General features: G+C 36.4%; 1 protein-coding gene across 2 annotated transcripts in view; it reads right to left on the bottom strand.

The window, feature by feature from the left end:
- The window catches only part of PRKG2 (protein kinase cGMP-dependent 2), a 109,313-nt gene that overhangs the window by 66,540 nt on the left and 23,834 nt on the right, over nucleotides 1–18,939 (bottom strand). For both annotated transcript variants that reach the window (XM_066385714.1, XM_066385713.1), the window contains exons 3-4: nucleotides 6,168–6,334; nucleotides 1,284–1,397 (exon numbers count right to left, since the gene is read on the bottom strand). In XM_066385714.1, the coding sequence (XP_066241811.1) occupies nucleotides 1,284–1,397; nucleotides 6,168–6,334 (281 nt within the window). The remainder of the gene's footprint in view (nucleotides 1–1,283; nucleotides 1,398–6,167; nucleotides 6,335–18,939) is intronic.

Here is an 18,939-nt window from a genome sequence, read left to right on the forward strand (position 1 = left end):
TACAAATCATTTTCAAAGAGATTGTGGAAGACAGTTTTTGAAATCATTTTTTTTTACAGGAAAGATATTAGAAGCAAGAACAAAATGTAAAAAGGAAGAGTAGCAGAAGTACCCACTCTAAAAAATCTGTATGAAATTATGGTTATCTGATTATTATTATTATTATTATTATTATTATTATTATTATTTTGCATGCTCAAGAAAGAAACAGAGACAGACAGACAGGAAAGGAGAAAGATGAGAAGCATCAACTCATAGTTGGGGCACCTTATTTGTTCACTGATTGCTTCTCATACATGCCTTGACTGGGGGGCTCCAGCCAAGGAAATGACCCCTTAATCAAGCCAGCAACCTTTGGGCTTCAAGCTAGCGACCTTAGGGCTCAAGCCAGTGACCATGGGATGTCTATGATCCCAAGCTCAAGCCAGCAACCCCACACTAAAGCTGGTGAGCCTGTGCTCAAGCTCACGACCTCGGAGTTTCGAACCTGTGACCTATGTGTCCCAGGTCGATGCTCTATTCACTGTGCTACCATTGGTCAGATTGTCAGATTTATTTTAAAGGAGTAAATACAGCCTAAAAAATAGATTAAAATCCAAATCTCTGATTTACTAAACTTTAGAGTAAATTAGAATCATCTTGACATTCTTGTTAAAAATACATGGTCAATAATTGAGACTCAGGTTTGCAATGAAGCCCTGAATCTGTATTTTTATCAATACTGTAGCAGTGCTGAGACATGTAACCCAGTCCCAAATACTGAGAAAATCCGCATCTAAGTAATTCAGAAGAAAAACGAAGACTGACTAAAGTCAATACAGGAACTTTAAAAAGAAGCAAGTAAACTAATCTCAAAAGTTATTCCTGAAGACTCTCAATTAATTCATATCCCTTTTGATATTTCATTGGTTTAATTCATTTCTGTGGTTTGCAATATGGGCAGAATTTCATAGAGAATGAAAAGCAAACTTTCTGGGTGAACCAAAGGCATGTGTCTACATGGTAAAAAAGCAAAGTGGCCATTGAAACAAATATTGCAATAACTCAGCTGAAAGCCTTGTTCATATTTGACACACAAGTATCTGATGGAAAAGTTCTTTTAAATTTGAATTATTTAGACAAATCCTTCAGTGGAAATCTTTACTGAGCATAACATTTCTATGAATGAGAGCATATGGATCACAATGGAAGACAAAAAGACTAAATCAGGATGCAACAGTGACTCAACCGGATTATCTTTAACATTGAATAAAAATTCTACGTGACAGCATTTCATCTGTTACCTTTCACAGAGGCGGTCCTCGTACAGTTGTATAAAATGGCTAGCTCCCCAAACGTGGTCCACATAGGGATGGCTGCTAGCAATTTCTCCCCTTGGAACACCTCTAATCGGCCCTCTATCAAATAGAATTTAAAAAAGAAACAGTCAAACTCCGTCTGGATTACATAAAAAAAATTTTTTTTGGATTACATAAATTTTAAAAAATCAGAAAAAACACAAAGAACACAGCTAAGACATCTTATGATTCTCATTATAATAAAGCGGTTAATAGTGCAGACAGAAAGCAGCCCTGCTGTGCAGGAACAGCAGGCTCCCCTGGAGAGAGCTACCCCACCTCCTTCAGATCCCTTGTCCATAATGTGGATAATTATATTTACTTCATGCATTTTTTGTGACATATAAATAATCATGTAAGTAGGGAACTTAGAACAATGGCTAGCACATATTAAATGCCACAGAAGTCTTAGCTATTATGAATGTTATCACTGTTACAATGTTCTTTCTCTGAAGCAGTGCATGGCAAGTGTTTTACTTAAAATTCATCCTAATCCATGAAATAGTTTCTCTTGTACAAGAAACACAAATTAGTGTATGTCTTGGAAACACATGACAGCTGTTCACACTGTCATAACTGAGAGAAGTGCACTGGCCCTCGAGTCAGGCTGCCAGGCTCTGACTAGTCATTGGCTGTGTGTCTTTGGACAAGTTACTCTATTATACCTCAGCAGTTGTCTAACCCCTCATTCAGTGCAACGAATTAATAAGTGGAAGTCACTAAGAAGAATGCTTGAAAAAGACCACAGACTAGGAGAAAATATTTTTGCAAAAGACTTGTTTGGTAAAGGACTGTTGTAAAAAATACACAAAGAATTCTTAATACTCATCATTAAGAAAACAAGTAACCTAGCTGAAAAATGGGCCAAAGACCTTGATGCTCACCAAAGATATATAGACTGCAAACCAGCATATGAAAAGCTGATCCACATAAAATATTATCAGAGAAATGAAAATTAAAATGAGATACCACTACACACTTATTAGAATGGCCAAAATGTAGGAAAATGACAACACCAAATGCTGATAAGGATGTAGAGCCACAGGAACTCTCATTCATTGTTGGTGGAAATGCAAAATGGTACAGCCCCTTTGGAAGACAAGTTTGGTGATTTCTTACAAAATTAGTGACACTTTTACCGTGTAATCCAGTACTCATGCTCCTTCATATTTACCCCAAAAGAACTGAATACTTATGTCCACACAAACACCTGCATACACACATTTTTATAGCGGCCTTATTCTTAATTGTCAAAACTTGGATGCAATCAAGATGTCATCCAGGGTGAATGAGTAAATAAACAGTGGTACGTCCAGACAATGGAATATTATGTAATAAGCTACTAAGTAATGAAAGGACGAGGAGGAAATCTTAAATATATATTACTAAGTGAAAACAACCAATTCAACTGTATGACATTCTGGAAAAGGGAAAACTATGGAGAAAAAGAAAAGATCAGTGGTTGTCAGGACTAGGGTCAGGGGAAATGAGTAAGCAGAAAACGGGATTTTTAGGACAATGAAAGCATTCTGTAGAATACCACAATAAACAACACATGTCAATATACATTTGTCTAAACCCATAGAATGGACAATACCAAGTGTGAACCCTAAAGTAAACTATAGACTTTGGGTGATTATTTGTCAATATAGGTCCATCCTTGGAAAGAAATTAAATTAAAAAAAATTTTTTTTAAATGTACCTCTCTGGTGAGTCAGGCTGATACTGAGGAGTCTATGGGTGTGTCAGGGCAGAGGACATTTGGGAAATTCCTAAATTTCCCTCCCAATTTTGTTATAAAATGGCAGTGACACTAAAAAAATAGTCTTATAAAAAAGAAATAAAAGTGTTTGGAACTAATTTTTATATAGGCATCGGTTGGGGAAAGGGAGAGGAACCACTCAGGTACTTCCTCACAATTATTATTATTATTATTTTTGCCTTGGGAATTCTGTACTACTTTTCTTTTGAACAAATGCAAATAAAATCTTACCTAATGAAAATTATATGCAAAAAACCCAAAACCCTATATTCTTAACGAGGTTATTCTACTTTGCTTGAAGAACTTCCTTCTCCTAATTCACTACTAAGCAGCTCTAGATCGTCTCTGTCCATCTATTCATCCAACAAATGTGATGTATTTATGTTCTATCAGGAAGTGGTCCACGTGCCAGAGACAGAGTGGACGAAGCAGAAAAGCTACTGATACTGGTAAAACTTGTACTCTCATAATAAATCCTGTTTTGGCTCCAAGTCCTACAAATTATGTATGAAAAATTTAGTAATCTCTCATTACAACTAAATTCTATTCCACTGAAACCATTTTATAATACTATCAAGTTGGTATCATAGATTTTAATGCATTTCAATTGTTTTCCTAATTGGTTATGTGCTAAATATAATTTACTATTTGCTATCATGCTATATTTTATAAAGGGAAGATTTTTAATTAACAAATTAATCTGCTAAGTCAATTATATCAGGGAATTCAGTCTTTAGATAACACATAATTAATTCAAATAAGAAACTGTCCCATTACCATTTCTATGTGTGCTATCGCCCTGGTGTGAGGGCGGTATGGCTGCTGCCTCCCGTTCAAACTCCTCTCTCCCCTTTATCGGGATAACTGGGAAGGGACAAGATGTGCTGATGTGAGTTTCTTGTCCTTTCCTAGCAGGTTCCACAAGTATTGGTTGACTTAATAACCTATATTCTCTTGCTAGAATGATTTAGCGTCACTAAAGTAAAAATGGCCAAGAGAAAAATTTAAAGAGGGAAAGTGGTTCTGGATCAGCTGTCCCCCAAAACTTGAAGGCTGCATAAATTAAGAATACAATTCATTCCTTAAGGGAACACAACTGCTTGGGAATGACTAGAATTTTTAGGGTGTCTACAAAGATGGTATGGCAAATAATAAATATATATGAGACTAGGTTGTTTAAGTATCAGAGTAGATGAAAACCATCTTTTACATACTTTAAATAATATGTTTATTAATTTGTTTGAATAGGCAACTTCTGCCCTCCACTTAAAACACCAAGTAAATGAGAATTATAAAAGCATTGCTTTAATAAGTGGTAAGATCATTGAATCAGCACTTGTTCACTAGAACATGCCAAACTTAGAGACTAACTGTAAAAGCAACTTCATGAAAATTCAACAGTATCCATCACATTAACTTATTTATTTATTTATTTATTATTTATTTTTGTATTTTTATGAAGCTGGAAACGGGGAGGCAGTCAGACAGACTACCATATGCACTTGACTGGGATCCACCAGGCACGCCCACCAGGGGGCGATGCTCTGCCCATCCAGGCATTGCTCTGTTGCCACCAGAGCCACTCTAGCGCCTGAGGCAGAGGCCATGGGGCCATCCCCAGTGCCCATCCGGGCCATCTTTGCTCCAATGAAGCCTTGACTGCGGGAGGGGCAGAGAGAGACAGAGAGGAAGGAGAGGGGGAGGGGTGGAGAAGCAGATGGGCTCTTCTCCTGTGTGCCCTGGCCAGGAATTGAACCCGGGACTCCTGCATGCCAGGCCAATGCTCTACCACTGAGCCAACCGGCCAGGGCCACATTAACTTATTTTTATTGGTCTGTAACTTTAGTAAATATTCAGCTTATACATTTATTCTGGTATTTTTGTTGTTTAAGAGGTATGTCTAAATGTGCTTGTATTATATTTGTATAACCCTATATTATTTCTATAAGTTCAAGTGAGGCTATAATAAAAATAATTCAAAAATATAAAAACATTTTATTTTATTTTTTAAATGTGTATTTTATTGACTTTAGAGAGAGGAAGGGAGATAGCAGAAGAGAGACAGGAACATCTGTATATGCCCTGACCAGGGACTGAACTAGCAACCTCTATGCTTAGGGATGATGCTCTACTAATCAAGCTTTCTGGCCAGGACAATAAAAAAAATATTTTAAACCATTTCCTATATTGTCATGAACTATAATGCAAAATAGAAGGCCATAGCACATCTTGGGCTGCCATTCCATCTGGGTAAAACATTTTTTTTCCTTAAAACTCAAAAAGTTGGGGCAATTCATAATTCAACAGGGTGTTCAATAGCCATAGCAATATTCAGATATTTTCTTGCTTCTATATCTTTAAAAAATGTTTTTGCTTACCACTCTAAGACTTAAGCATTTGATATGCATTTGAGAAATAAATCCTTTGCCTATATAACCATTATAATCTTCCCAGCATGTAAGTATGTTCAAGTGGTCACATATGAAGAAAACCATTTAAATGGTTCTAATAAACACCAGTTTTAATTTTAAAGTATTTCACTTAATTTGTTGTCTAAATGTACCTAAAATGTCTTATAATCATTGGTATAGAACCAAGATATTTTACAAAACCAAAAAAAAATTGTTTTCTTTTTCCTGGTACAACCACCTAAAAATGTCAATATAAGAAGCAGTATTTTGAATGGAGACAGCTTTTTGTAGTTGATGCGTTGATTAAAAGTATGTCTTTGAGTCAGATCGTACAAGTTTACATCCTACCTCTACCATTTAGGAGATGTGTGGCTGTGGATAAGTTACTTAACCTCTCTCTGATGTAGTGCACATTAGCAACACAGACATACAGAAAGGAATGACATTTCTCTTATTAAGTGCTCAACAGGATGCCTGACATACAGAAAGCATGCGGTAAATATGAAGTGTTGTCATCAGCATAATTAGATCAGCAACATTACTATTTCACAAGCCCAATCTGTTCCATCTTCTGCAAACACAGCAAACTGCTTTTGCATTTTCATAAATAGGCAAAATATTTGTTATACAATAACTGGGAAAATCTGTGAAACCCACCAGCCAGCACAAAGATGTGGTTTCCTGGTTCTCCTTGCTTAATAATGTAACTCCCTTGCTGGTAGTTCCTTCCATACATGCATTCCACCATGTCTTTGATCTGCTGAGGGTCCAGTCTCTTCAGGAACTGATTGTTATTAAGAGCATCTGTAATGAGCTTTTTCTCACTGGTGTAATGGAAAAGAGATGTTAGTTACTATGAATGAAAACCACGTTTTGCTACTTAAAGTCATTTCGTTTTAAATCTTGATATAACTACCTATGCACGTACAACTTTTCCAGCAGGACAAATTTTTTCTAGTTCCATCAACACTTGACCCTTATAACTACTATTCATTATGTGTAAAATCTTTGGAAATATTTTTGAATATTTTTCTGGTAATCATTACTACACCAAGTTGATTACCACTCCTGTCTTCATCACAAATGTGGCATCTCCCAAGATCCCTAGATGCACCACTCATGGACACATGACTTTTGGATGAAAAACAAATCTAGTTGATAGAAGTTCTATTTAAAGAACTAAAACACAGTTCATTCATCAATGTATATAGGTATACATAGCACCTATGATACCAGTTATTTTGTATCTTATTTAATCCTCATACTATCCTATGAGATAATTACTATTTTTATTTCATGGATCAGTAGTCTAAGAGGTAAGAAGCACATATTCTTTCTAGGATTTAAATCTCACTCTGTGAGTCTGAAGTCTGTGCTGATTCCATTCCAACCAGTGCTTCTCCCGAGCTGGAGAAGTCAGCTCCCTTGGGACTTGTTAGCTTTGATCAGACATAAAGGGCAGCGGCATAGTCTAGCATTGCAACAGAGCAATGGTTACAGATGGGCAGATAGGTTACAGATAGGTTTTGCCTCCTGGTCTGTCTATACTAAACAACGACCTTCTTTTTCAATCTCACAGCCTTTTCATTCCCAAAATCCAAAACCCACTAGTTGATAATCCTAGAACACTCTACTTTCTTATAGAAAAGAAATAACTATAAATAATTATCCAATTTTCATTACCATAAATTTCAAATATTGTAATTAACATACTTTATATGTAGATACCGTAGAATTGATGAACTGGAAAAAAATGTTGCTTTGTGGGCTAAATCAGAATCTCTGCACAATCCCTTTGCTCTCAAACTCAAGTGTGATATTTTAAAATAGGGTTGTTGTTTTTTTCATTCAAACTCTCTCCCATCACAAGCTTTACCGTTTGAGAACTTGTCATCTTTTTCCACACAGAAAGTTCTCAAACACAAAATAAAATGTAATGGACCACATCCAGCAGATCATCAGGCTACAGAACAAAGTCTTATACAGAAATTCCTTCTTCTCTACAGTCACTCCAGCATCCTCAGAGCCATCCAAACTCTTCGAGTACCCGGAGAACGTCTCTCTCATCTATCAACAATCTTGTCAATTCTATTTACAAATATCACTTTGGTTTTATCTACTTTGGTTTCCATGTTCAAGGATGTCACCACAGTGCCAACCCCCCCCCCCAAAAAAAAATCTTAGGTCTGGACAACTTACCAGCTTCTTTTTTGGTATTTCGGCTTCTAGCCTCATTCACCGACAGTCCACCCTGTACCATGATATCATATCTTGCCAAAAACACTGACGTCACCCTGATCTAACTCTTCCCCTCACCCACTAAGACCAACAGTTCATTCAATTAATAAATACTGAGACAATATTTTTGCCAGATGTTCTTAGTGCAAATATGAGAAATGGAAATACCCCAAAAGCCCCAGTTTTCATGTTTCCTCAGAGCACATATGTCCCAAAATATGTTCTAAGAAGCACTGAGCCTTCATAAGCAAATGTGTGTTGAGTTTAAACAATTCTGGAATTTCACAGTGCAAACTTTAAAGGTTCAAAGAAATCTTGCAGTAAACAAATGTGTTTAAGCCAATGTTTCCCAAAGCTCAACGTCTTTACTATTTACTTTATTTATTTATTTTTTGGCTTAACTTCTATTAACATTCCATAGAAGTACCACTGACCCTTGAACAACGTGGGTTTAAACAGTATGGGTTGCCTTGGCTCGTTGGCTCAGCAGTAGAGCATCAGCCCGGCATGTGGAAGTCTTGGGTTCAATTCCGTTAGGCCACACAGGAGAAGTGACCATTTGCTTTGCTTCTCCCCTACCCTCCTACTCTCTTTCTCCTTCTCCCTCAGCCATGGGTCATTTGAGCAAGTTGGTTCCAGGCACTGAAGATGGCACCATAGCCTCGCTCAGGTGCTAAAATAGCTCAGTTGCCAAGCAACAGAACAATGGTTACAGATGGGCAGAGCATTGACCCCAAATGGGCAGAGCATCGCCCCATAGGGGGCTTGCTGGGTGGATCCTGGTCAGGGTGCATGCAGGAGTCTGTCTCTCTGCCTCCCAGCCTCTCGCTTAATTTAAATAAACAAACAAACAAACAATGTGGGTCCACTTACACTCAGATTTTTTCAATAAATAATGTAAATGTGTTGTTTATGATTTTCTTAATAACATTTTCTTTTCTCTAGCTTGCTCTGTAGTAACAATACAGTATATACTACATATACAAAATATGTGTATCCACTGTTTGTGTTATCAAGTAAAGTTTCCAGTCAATAGTAGGCTACTAGTAGTTAAGTTTTGGGGGAGTCAAACTGTGCAGGGGAGTCAATGCCCCTAACTCCTGTGTTGTTTAAGGGTCGACTGTACTGTGCACACCTGTTTGCCCATAGAAAAAAATCAGCATCCCACAATCTGGTATACTCCATTTTCCAACTCATGGTTCCACTGTATCTGTCCAGTACTTAGTCCTAAAAACAAATCCTTTTTTTCACATAGGCTGGTACTCTCATTGTCTTCTAGGCTTGTCAGCTTTATCTTCAGGTGTAGTACATGCTTTCTCCTCTAGCTTAATTTCTTACCCCCTTAACCTACCTAAACATTACTCCTCATGATCTAATTTATCCTACCTGGATAATGTATCTCACACAATTTTATTCTATTCTAAACTCCTAGAATATTTGTATTCATGTCCATTTAATTCAACAATTTCACCAAACATTTACTTAGAACCTAGAAATTAATTAAGCATAGCCCATGGCTTCAAAGAGTTCCCAGATCCTTCTATCATAGTTGATTGTATAAACATATTGTAATATTCTACTATTAGAAGAAAGTTGTCTTTTTGACTTTTCCTCCAAACTAGATTATCAATTCTTGGAGGAGCATGTCTTGTCTTGAGTTTTCTGTTTAAGAAGCAGCATAGGAAAATGATTAATAGTATGAACTTTGCAACTCCTTGTAAAACTATAGTAGGTCAGTTAGTATAAGCAAACTCTCCTTGCTCACACAAAACAACTACAAAAACTGATTAAAATACATATCAACAAATCTGCTTGAAAGCATCGGAGACCTATCAACATAGCAATGACTTGATGAGTCATGATCAACAAGAGAACATGAGCTGGACATTCACCTCTACTTTTCCCTTCAAGGCATTTACTGATCTGTAGGCAGCACTAAGCAGATTTTCAGCAGAAGGGTTGGGAAGACAAAAGTTAGTGTTCAAAACACACTATCACAGAGGGATCATGGTAAATACCCAGGACTCCAGGTGGGATATAAAGGGGGCTGCATGTAACCTAAAGGTAAAAATTAACCCCAAATAGGCTAGTTCTCAAAAAGACTGGAAACTAACTTTGAAACAACAGAACCCTGTTTTCATTAAATTGATTTGCCTCTAGCCTGACTGCCTGCCAGAAGCAAAGGTAAACCTTTCCTGTAGGCTGTTCACAAAATCTAAGACTTATATATTAACTACAGTTTTTCTATAAGGAGTAATTGGCATGACATAAAAAATTACCAGGCATACCAAGAGAAAGATCAAATGAACAGTAAGAGGAAAAAGAAAGACAACAGAAACAGACCCATAATAGATCAAAATATTGTAGATATCCAACACAGATGTTAATATAACTGTATTGATACACTTAAGGAAAGCAAAAACAAAATAGAGAATGCCACCAGAGAGCAGAAATATTGTTTTAAAAATCAAATAGAGACTCTAGAATTGAAACATATAATATCTAAAGCCTGGAGCTCAATAGGTGTGCTTAAAATATATTAAGACACAGTTGAGGAGGAGTAGAATCTGAATATAGGCAACTAGAATATATCTAGATAAAAAATTGGAGAGACTCTCGGATGGAAAACGGTGCAAAACAACAAAAACAAAACAAAACATAGGAGACATACATAAATAGAGAAAGTGAATACATCTGTAATCTGAGCCCCCCCAAAAAAGGAATAGAATTGGCCTGAAATTATATATCAAGGTATCATATTCAAGAATGTTCTTAAATCAATGAAAACAGTTCAAACTATGACAATACATACAGTAAATTTCAAACAAAATGTAACCAAAGAAAACCATATCTAGTAACATCAGAATCAAGTTACTGAAAACCAAATAGAAAAATGAAAATCTACAAAGCAGTTGGAGAAGATAAACAAATTATCTTCAAATGACTAATAGGACTGACCTACTCCTCAACAGAAACAGTGGAAGCCAGAGGACAGTGGAATACCTTCAAAGTGCTTCAAATTGTCTTTTTCCATCTTTACCCAGTGAAAATGCCTTCAAAAATGAAAGCAAAATGAATACATTTCAAAATGTTATTCCATTGATAACAGACTTAACAGAATGGAAATCATCCAGATATAAAACTAGTAGATGCTAAGAAGAATATAGAACAATGAAAAAAGTAAATCAATATGTGGGTGACTTAGAATTTTATATATATATATATATATATATATATATATATATATATATATATATATATATATATATAATATGCGGCTTGAGTGACTGTTTGTCGCCAATAGCTTATTGGTTGCTTGCATAACTGTACTAGCCAATAGGGTAAAGTTGCCACGGCATTCAAATAGTCCCGCCTTCTGGCATGCCACCTCACAAATTGAGGTTAAAGATTGGAGCAATTATTATGCTGTTAAGAAATCTTAACACCAGAAGGGGTCTTTGCAATGGTACAAGACTAGAGGTTCTCCAATTGAAAAATAATGTCATAATAGCTAAGTCTTTGACTGGCTCCTCTAAAGGTGAAATACATGTCATTCCAAGAATTGATCTGGCTCCATCTCAAACAGGGTTGCCGTTTCAATTGAGACGTAGACAATTTCCTGTAAAACTTGCCTTTGCTATGACCATCAATAAGTCTCAGGGCCAAACGCTTAAGCATGTTGGCATTTTTTTACCTGAGCCTGCATTTGGACACGGTCAACTTTATGTTGCCTGTTCAAGAGTTTGTGAAAGAACAGATGTAAAATTAAAAATAATTGATGGTCCTCTGCAAGACGAGCTTAAAAATGATGGAAAGATCTACACAAGAAATGTGTACAAAGAAATCTTTGACATGTGAATTAACATTTTATTATTTAAATCACCTTTATTTATTGAGCTAGCGGTGGCTCTTAAGAAATGTACCGCCAGTGGTTTCCTTCATTGCACTGTACTTTAAGCAATTAAGCAAGTAGAAGGGGGAAACCCCGTGGGGCAGTAAGCAAAGGGGCATCCTCGCCGCCTGCCCTGGGTAATTCAGTTTGAATTAGCAGACACCTTTGTACAAATCATTTTAATTACAATTTATAATATCTAGAACAGCGGTGATTTCATATGACTGCTGGGCTTTCTAGTATATATATATATATGCAGGAAGCTTAGTATTATGAAAGAGTAATAATAATACTTTGTAGAGTTTAAAATATATGATAAATAAAATGTGTGAAAATAAAAGCCAAAATTGCAGGGGATGGAGTTGTGGTAGTTAGTAAATAGAGTTAATATAATTTAAGGTCTAGATATTGATAAAAGTACTAATCTAGATTAGAAATTTCATAAATTAAAATGCATGCTATAATTTAATGTAAATCCTACAAGCTTAGTCGAAGACTGCTTAACTAGAAAGCTAACAGAAGAGAAAATGGAATAATAAAATATAGTTAATTAATCTAAGAAAGAAAAAAAGAAACCAAAGAAGTAGAATAAATTAGAAACAAATAGTAAGGTGGTAGAGTTAAACATAAATATTTTATATTTACATTAAAAAAATACTAAATACCCCAGATAAAAGATCAGATTGTCAGCTTAATAACATAAATATATAAAAAAAATATCAACTGTGCATTGCTTGTAAGAGGACTGCTTCAAGGATAATAATATAGAAAGGTTCAAATTAAAAAGGTGGTAAATGATGTAATTTATAAACATCAATTATAAGGAAAAATTTACAAGATATAAGTATACTTTAATGAAAAAAAATTGTTCTAGAAATAAAAAGGAGTATTTAATACTGATATCATCAGGAAGATATAAATACTATAAATGAGTATGTACCTAATTGGATAGTAGAAAATTGACAAAAAAAAAAAAAAACACAAAAAACGAAAAAGAGACATAGACCAATCCACAACCATTTTGGGAGATTTTAGTACATCTCTCTAAATAAGTAATAGAATAAGCAAACAAAGGTTAGTTAGAAAGTAGACAATCTAAACACTTGATTGTCAAAATTTAATCGCTTGATCTGATTGATATTTTAAGAAACTGTATTCAACGAATTCATAATATATATTCTTTTCAAGTGTCCATCATGAAAACTGACCATATTTCAGACCATAAAACAGATATCAAATTTCACAGGACTGATTAATTCAGAGTATATTCTTTGAATGTGTAGAATTCAGCTAGAAATCAGTAACAAAAATAATCAGAAAATCCTCAAATACTTGAAAATTGAGCAAAATATTTTTTTTAATTTTTTATTTATTCATTTTAGTGAGGAGAGGGAGAAACAGAGAGAGTGAGGAGACACAGAGAGAGAAAAGGGGGGGAGGAGCTGGAAGCATCAACTCCCACATGTGCCTTGACCAGGCAAGCCCAGGATTTCGAACCGGCGACCTCAGCATTTCCAGGTCGACGCTTTATCCACTGCGCCACCACAGGTCGGGCACAAAACATTTTTAAACGGCCCATTGATCAAAGATTAACTCATAAAGAAAATCAGATAATATTTTGAAATAAGTGATAAAAATATGACATCAAAATTTGTGGGATGCAGTTTCATTAATGCTAACAGGGAAACTCACAATATTAAACAGATATATTACAAAAGAGAAAATAAAAAGTGAATGACTTGTGTCCATCTCAAAGAGCTAGAAAATAAAGCAATTGAGCTAAATAAAAGGAAAGAAATAAGAAAATGGAAGCAGAAAATAACACAGAAGGAAAAAAGTACAATGAAGGGAATCAACAACACAAGTTAAAATCATTTATTTGAAGCCCTGGCTGGTTGGCTCAGTGGTAGAGCATTGGCCTGGTGTGCAGGAGTCCCAGGTTCGATTCCAGTCAGGGCACACAGGAGAAGCGCCCATCTGCTTCTCCACCCTTCCCCCTCTCCTTCCTCTCTGTCTCTCTCTTCCCCTCCCGCAGCCAAGGCTCCATTGGAGCAAAGCTGGCCCAGGCGCTGAGGATGGGGCTGTGGCCTCTGCCTCAGGCACTGGAATGGCTCTGGCTGCAGCAGAGCGATGCCCCAGATGGGCAGAGCATCACCCCCTGGTGGGCGTGCCAGGTGGATCCCGGTCGGGCACATGCGGGAGTCTGTCTTCCTGCCTCCCCGTTTCCAACTTCAGAAAAATGCAAAAAAAATCATTTATTTGAAAGGACTAATAGAAGTGATAAATTCATGGCAAGTTAGGAGAAGAGGAAAGGTGAGAAAGAGTGAGAAAAAGAATAATTACCAATATGAGATAAGACATAAACGAGAAGAGACATCACTATCGTCATTACAGATATATAAAAAGAGTCGATAGTATTAATAAATATTTTGAAATTTTATATTAAATAACTTTTAGAAAAATACAGCATACTAAATCTGATATAAAAAGAAATAGAAAATTTGATTAGCAATAAAGAAATTAAATAAAAACTATCCCACAGAAAATTCTAGACCTATGTGACATTAACAAGTTTTCCAGACATTTTAAAAAATTATTATTCATCTTATATAAACTTTTCCAGAAGATAAAAAAGAGAATTTTTTGCAGCTTATTTTATAGTGCAAAAATAGCCTGATAATAAACCCATATTACAAGAAAACAAAGGTTAATATTCCTAATAAAGACAGAAGCAAAAGTAAAAAAAAATACAAACAAGTATGTTCTAAAATAAGTATTTCAGATAACACTGAAAATTAATTAATGCAATTAACTATATAAAAAGAATAAAAGAAAAACTGTAGCAAATCTTACTGGATAAAAAAGTATTTGATAAAATTGTACACCTGTATATGATTTTTAAAATTTAAAAAGCTCTTAGCAAATTCAGAATAGATGGGAATTTCCTTAGGTGTATAAAACAAAAATAGAAAATATCACAGCACATGTGAAATATTAAAGCTTTTGTTCAGATATCAGAAATAGAACACTACAATTTGACTCTGAAACAGAACTGTTGAGTAACTTTAGTAAAGTGAGAAAAAAAAATCAAAGATGTAAACATAGAAAAAGAAGAAATAAAACTCTCATTCTTTCTAAAAGGCATGGTTGGATAAGTGAAAAATTCAAAAGAATATACAGGTAAAACTATCAAAATTAATAAGTGATTTTAACAATCTCACTAATACAAGGTCAATAAGCAAATTGTGTTTCTATATCCCAGCATCAAACAATCAAAAATGAAATTCTAGAAATGGCATAATTTTAAAAAATATTAAACACATCAATATATCTAACAAAATTGTATAAGATCTCTACATAGAATATTAAGAGTACAAAATATTAAGAGAAGTGAATGAAAATTTAAATAAATGGAGGCATATACCACAGTCATGGACGAGACTAAATTTTTTAATGACTTCAATCTATTAAAATTGATCAGGTTCAATGAAATCCCAATCAACATTAAAAATAATTTTATGAAAATTGACTAGCTGATTCTAAAATTCTTACATTCATAAGAAGGTCTAAGAATAACCACCACAAAGTTGAAAAACAATAACAATATGGAGGACTTAATGTAGTAGATATTAAAATTCTTATTAAATGGCTCTGGCCTGTTGGCTCAGTGGTAGAGCGTTGGTCCAGCATGTGGAAGTCCCAGTTCCATTCCTGGTCAGGGCACACAGTAGAAGTGACCACCTGCTTCTCCACCCATGCCCCTCCCTCTTCTCTCTCTCTCCCCCCTTCTCTGTCTCTCTCTCTCTCTCCCCCCCCCCTCCATCTTTCTCTCTCTCTCTTTCTCTCTTCCTCTCCAACAGCCATGGCTCATGAGCACATTGGCCCAGACACTGATGATGGCTCTGTGGAGCCTCCTCCTCAAGTGTGAAAAATAGCTGGGTTGGGAGCATGGCCCCAGATGGGCAGAGCATCAGCCCCAGACGGGGGTTGCTGGGTGAATCCTGGTCGGGGCACATGTGGGAGTCTATCTCCCCCTCCTCTCACTTGGAAAAGAAGAAAATAAATTTTTTTTAATTATTATTAATCAAAATGAGAGAATATACAAGGAGTCCTTGAGTTACAAAAGTCTTGACATACGACTTTGCAAATTTACAACACTCCTATAAAAACATTAAAAAATTGAAACTTGAGTGTTTAAGCCTACGGTGTCAGCATTGTACTTATGGACTACGTGAACTAGTTTGGTTGCGTGCGGTGGGAGAATACACAGTATTCAGTATTATTTTTCTGTGGCTCAGCTGTGTTTTTATGTTCTAGATTATGATTTCACAACTGTGTTAAGATAGGTAAGCGACTTAGGTGAGGGTGTGTTTTGACCTACACCAAAATCTGGGTTATTTCACTGTTGTAGAAACAGAACTGCGCCATAACCCAAGGACCCCATGTACTCTTATCCCACCGGTGGACCAAAACTGAATAAAAAGTTCAGAAACCCACACAAACATACATACATATGGGAGAGAGCAGATATCAGTGAAAATACAAAAGAAAAGCAAACCAAAACCACAAGGAGATACCACAACATACCCACCAGAATGGCTAAAAAGAGAAAGAATGACAATGCCAAGTGCCAGTAAGAATGCAGAGTTACTTAATACTCATACATTGCAGGTGAAGTATATATTTGACTATTTTGTTAAACTATTTGGCAATTTATATCAAATGTGAACTTAGATAAAATGTATTACCCAGATCCTGGCTGGTTACTCAGTGGATAGAGCATCAGCCCAGTATATGGACATACCAATTCCTGATTAGGGCACACAGGAGAAGTGACCATCAGCTTCTCCCACCACTTCTCTCTCCCCCTTCTCTCCCTCTCCCCCTTCTCTCCCTCTCCCCCTTCTCTCCCTCTCCCCCTTTTCTCCCTCTCCCCCTTCTCTCCCTCTTCCACTCCTGCAGCTAGTGGCTCAGCTGGTTTGAGTATCAGCCCTGGGTACTGAGGATGGCTCTGTTGGAGCGCATCAGCCTTGAGTGCTGAAAATAGCTTGGTACTTGAGCATCAGTCCTAGATTGTGTTGCTGGGTGGATCCCAGTTGGGGTGCATGTGGGAATCTGCCTTACCATCTCCCCTCCTTTCCCCTAAAAAAAAGTACTACCCAGCAATTCCACCCTAGATATATATATATATATATATATACCTATTATAAATCATAATAATGTACTAATGGACATGTGCAAAAATGTTCACGGCAGCTTTATTCAAAGTTGTTAAATACCAGAATCAATCAAATGCCCATCAATAGCAGAGTAATAAATTGTGGAATAGTCATGTCATAAACACTACATAAAACAATGATAATGAACCACTGCTATGCACAATAAGTGAATCTCACAATATAAAAAAAAGGAAGTCAAAATCTGTGGGGTTCATACTTTCTAATTCCATTAAAATAAAGTTCAAAAACAGGCAGAAAATAATCCATGATAACATAGGTGAAGAGAGCCGCTTCCTTTGAGGTAGATAATGGGTAGGCATTGGAAGGGAGCAGAGGGGGCTTTGTAGGTGCTAGTAACGTTCTAGTTCCTGATCTGGTTGGGGGTTAGATGGGTGTGTACACTCTATGATTTGTGTACTTCAATAAAAATTTCATTTAAAAAAATAAAATATGTGTATGGCTTTGTAGTCAGAATACCCTAGGTTAAAAGCCCATCTCTCCCACAATTCCTAGCTGTGTGACCTTGGTCTAGTCACTTAGACTTTCTGAATCTCAGATTTTTTCTTCTGCAACTAGAGAATGGTAATCATACTCATAGAAATATTATGCACAATAACTATGCTAAGGCGCCCATAAATACTTAATAAATGGCAGTGATAATAGTTTTTTGCGGAATGTAGAAAGTTCTGGAAACCGTGGAGAAACAGAGGCACTGTCAAGCCCCTCTGACAGTTCAAAGTTCCTCCTCTAGGGCTAGATCTCAAATCTATGTCCCTTACTGGCAGCACAGGCAATCCTTTTATACCTCCAATTTACGTAATCAACATTCTTTGAAGCAATAAATTCTTGTCCTCTAAATTGCTTCAGGAAGTTTAATTTATCAAAGTCCACTGACAGTTCTGTTAGGCTGGGCCCTCAATCTTCATTCTCCAGTCCTGTGTATTAGAGGCCATTATTTGTTTTTGCTGGGCCATAGCATGCCTTTTGCAGACTTCTTTGCGTAAGGCTTAGTGCAAAGCAGGGGCGAGCACCTCTTATCTATCAGGGATTTCTGTGTGTACAGAGGCCAAGGCAACGTGTGTGACATTTCATAGCTTTATTATACATTTCCATAGAAATCCTATTGTAAAGCTTATCTGTAAAAGGCACAAGATCTGGAGCTGTCATGTTGGGTGAGATACCCCATCTGATTCCTAATTCTGCCATTACTAATGGTGAAACCCTGGACAAGTCACTTAATCTCGAGTTCTCTCAGCTGTAAAATGACAATAACACACTCCAAGAGTCACTGGATTTCTAGGAGAAAGATTAATTAACAATATAAAGCACTAAGAACAGAGCCTGGCATGTAAAATATTCTACGTAAGGGAAAGCTATCCCTGTTACAGGTTAGCAAGTTACCAGCAACTTAAAAACCTTCCAGTTACAACAGGATGGTTCTATATACGCTATACTTGGCACCTGCCTTTATTTAGGATGATTCCTTCACAGTGTTGCTAAAACTCCTGACAATCTAGCCCCCCTGCCAGGCCAGCCACCCCCTGCCCAGGGTATCCCAGGCCCATTGAACTACTTGCAGGTCCCCAAATATGCCAGGCCACTTTGTCTCCCTCCTGTCCTTCAAAGCCTAGCTCAAGGTCTCCTCTCCTACGGAGGTTTTCCTGATTCCACTAAGCAAAGTATGCTCCCTTCTTCCTTTGCACACCTTTCATTATTAATAACACAAGACTGCAATAGATTTTAATTTCCCCAAAGAAACAGTAATCTTCAAGAGTGTAATTAAGCTTCCTCCATCCTTTTACTAATCTAGAATTATGTCTGGCATTTAGTAGGAAATCAACAAAACAAATGCAAAAACTTTCTTCTAGTTAAAAAATCATGGGTATAGAGACGAGAGTGGAGGTGGAAATGTCAGTCACCTAGTCAACAAAGCACATATAATAAGCAGGGTGAGCATCTATTTCCTTCTCCCAATGTTTCAAGTGATAAACAAAAAAGTACCTAATAAATGCACAAGTTTACAATTTAAAAAAACTAGCATTAGAAAGATGAGGTCATTCCCTGGATAATCAGAAAATGA

The sequence above is a fragment of the Saccopteryx leptura genome, chromosome 5 (genome assembly GCF_036850995.1).
Source record: "Saccopteryx leptura isolate mSacLep1 chromosome 5, mSacLep1_pri_phased_curated, whole genome shotgun sequence".
Taxonomy (NCBI): domain Eukaryota; kingdom Metazoa; phylum Chordata; class Mammalia; order Chiroptera; family Emballonuridae; genus Saccopteryx; species Saccopteryx leptura.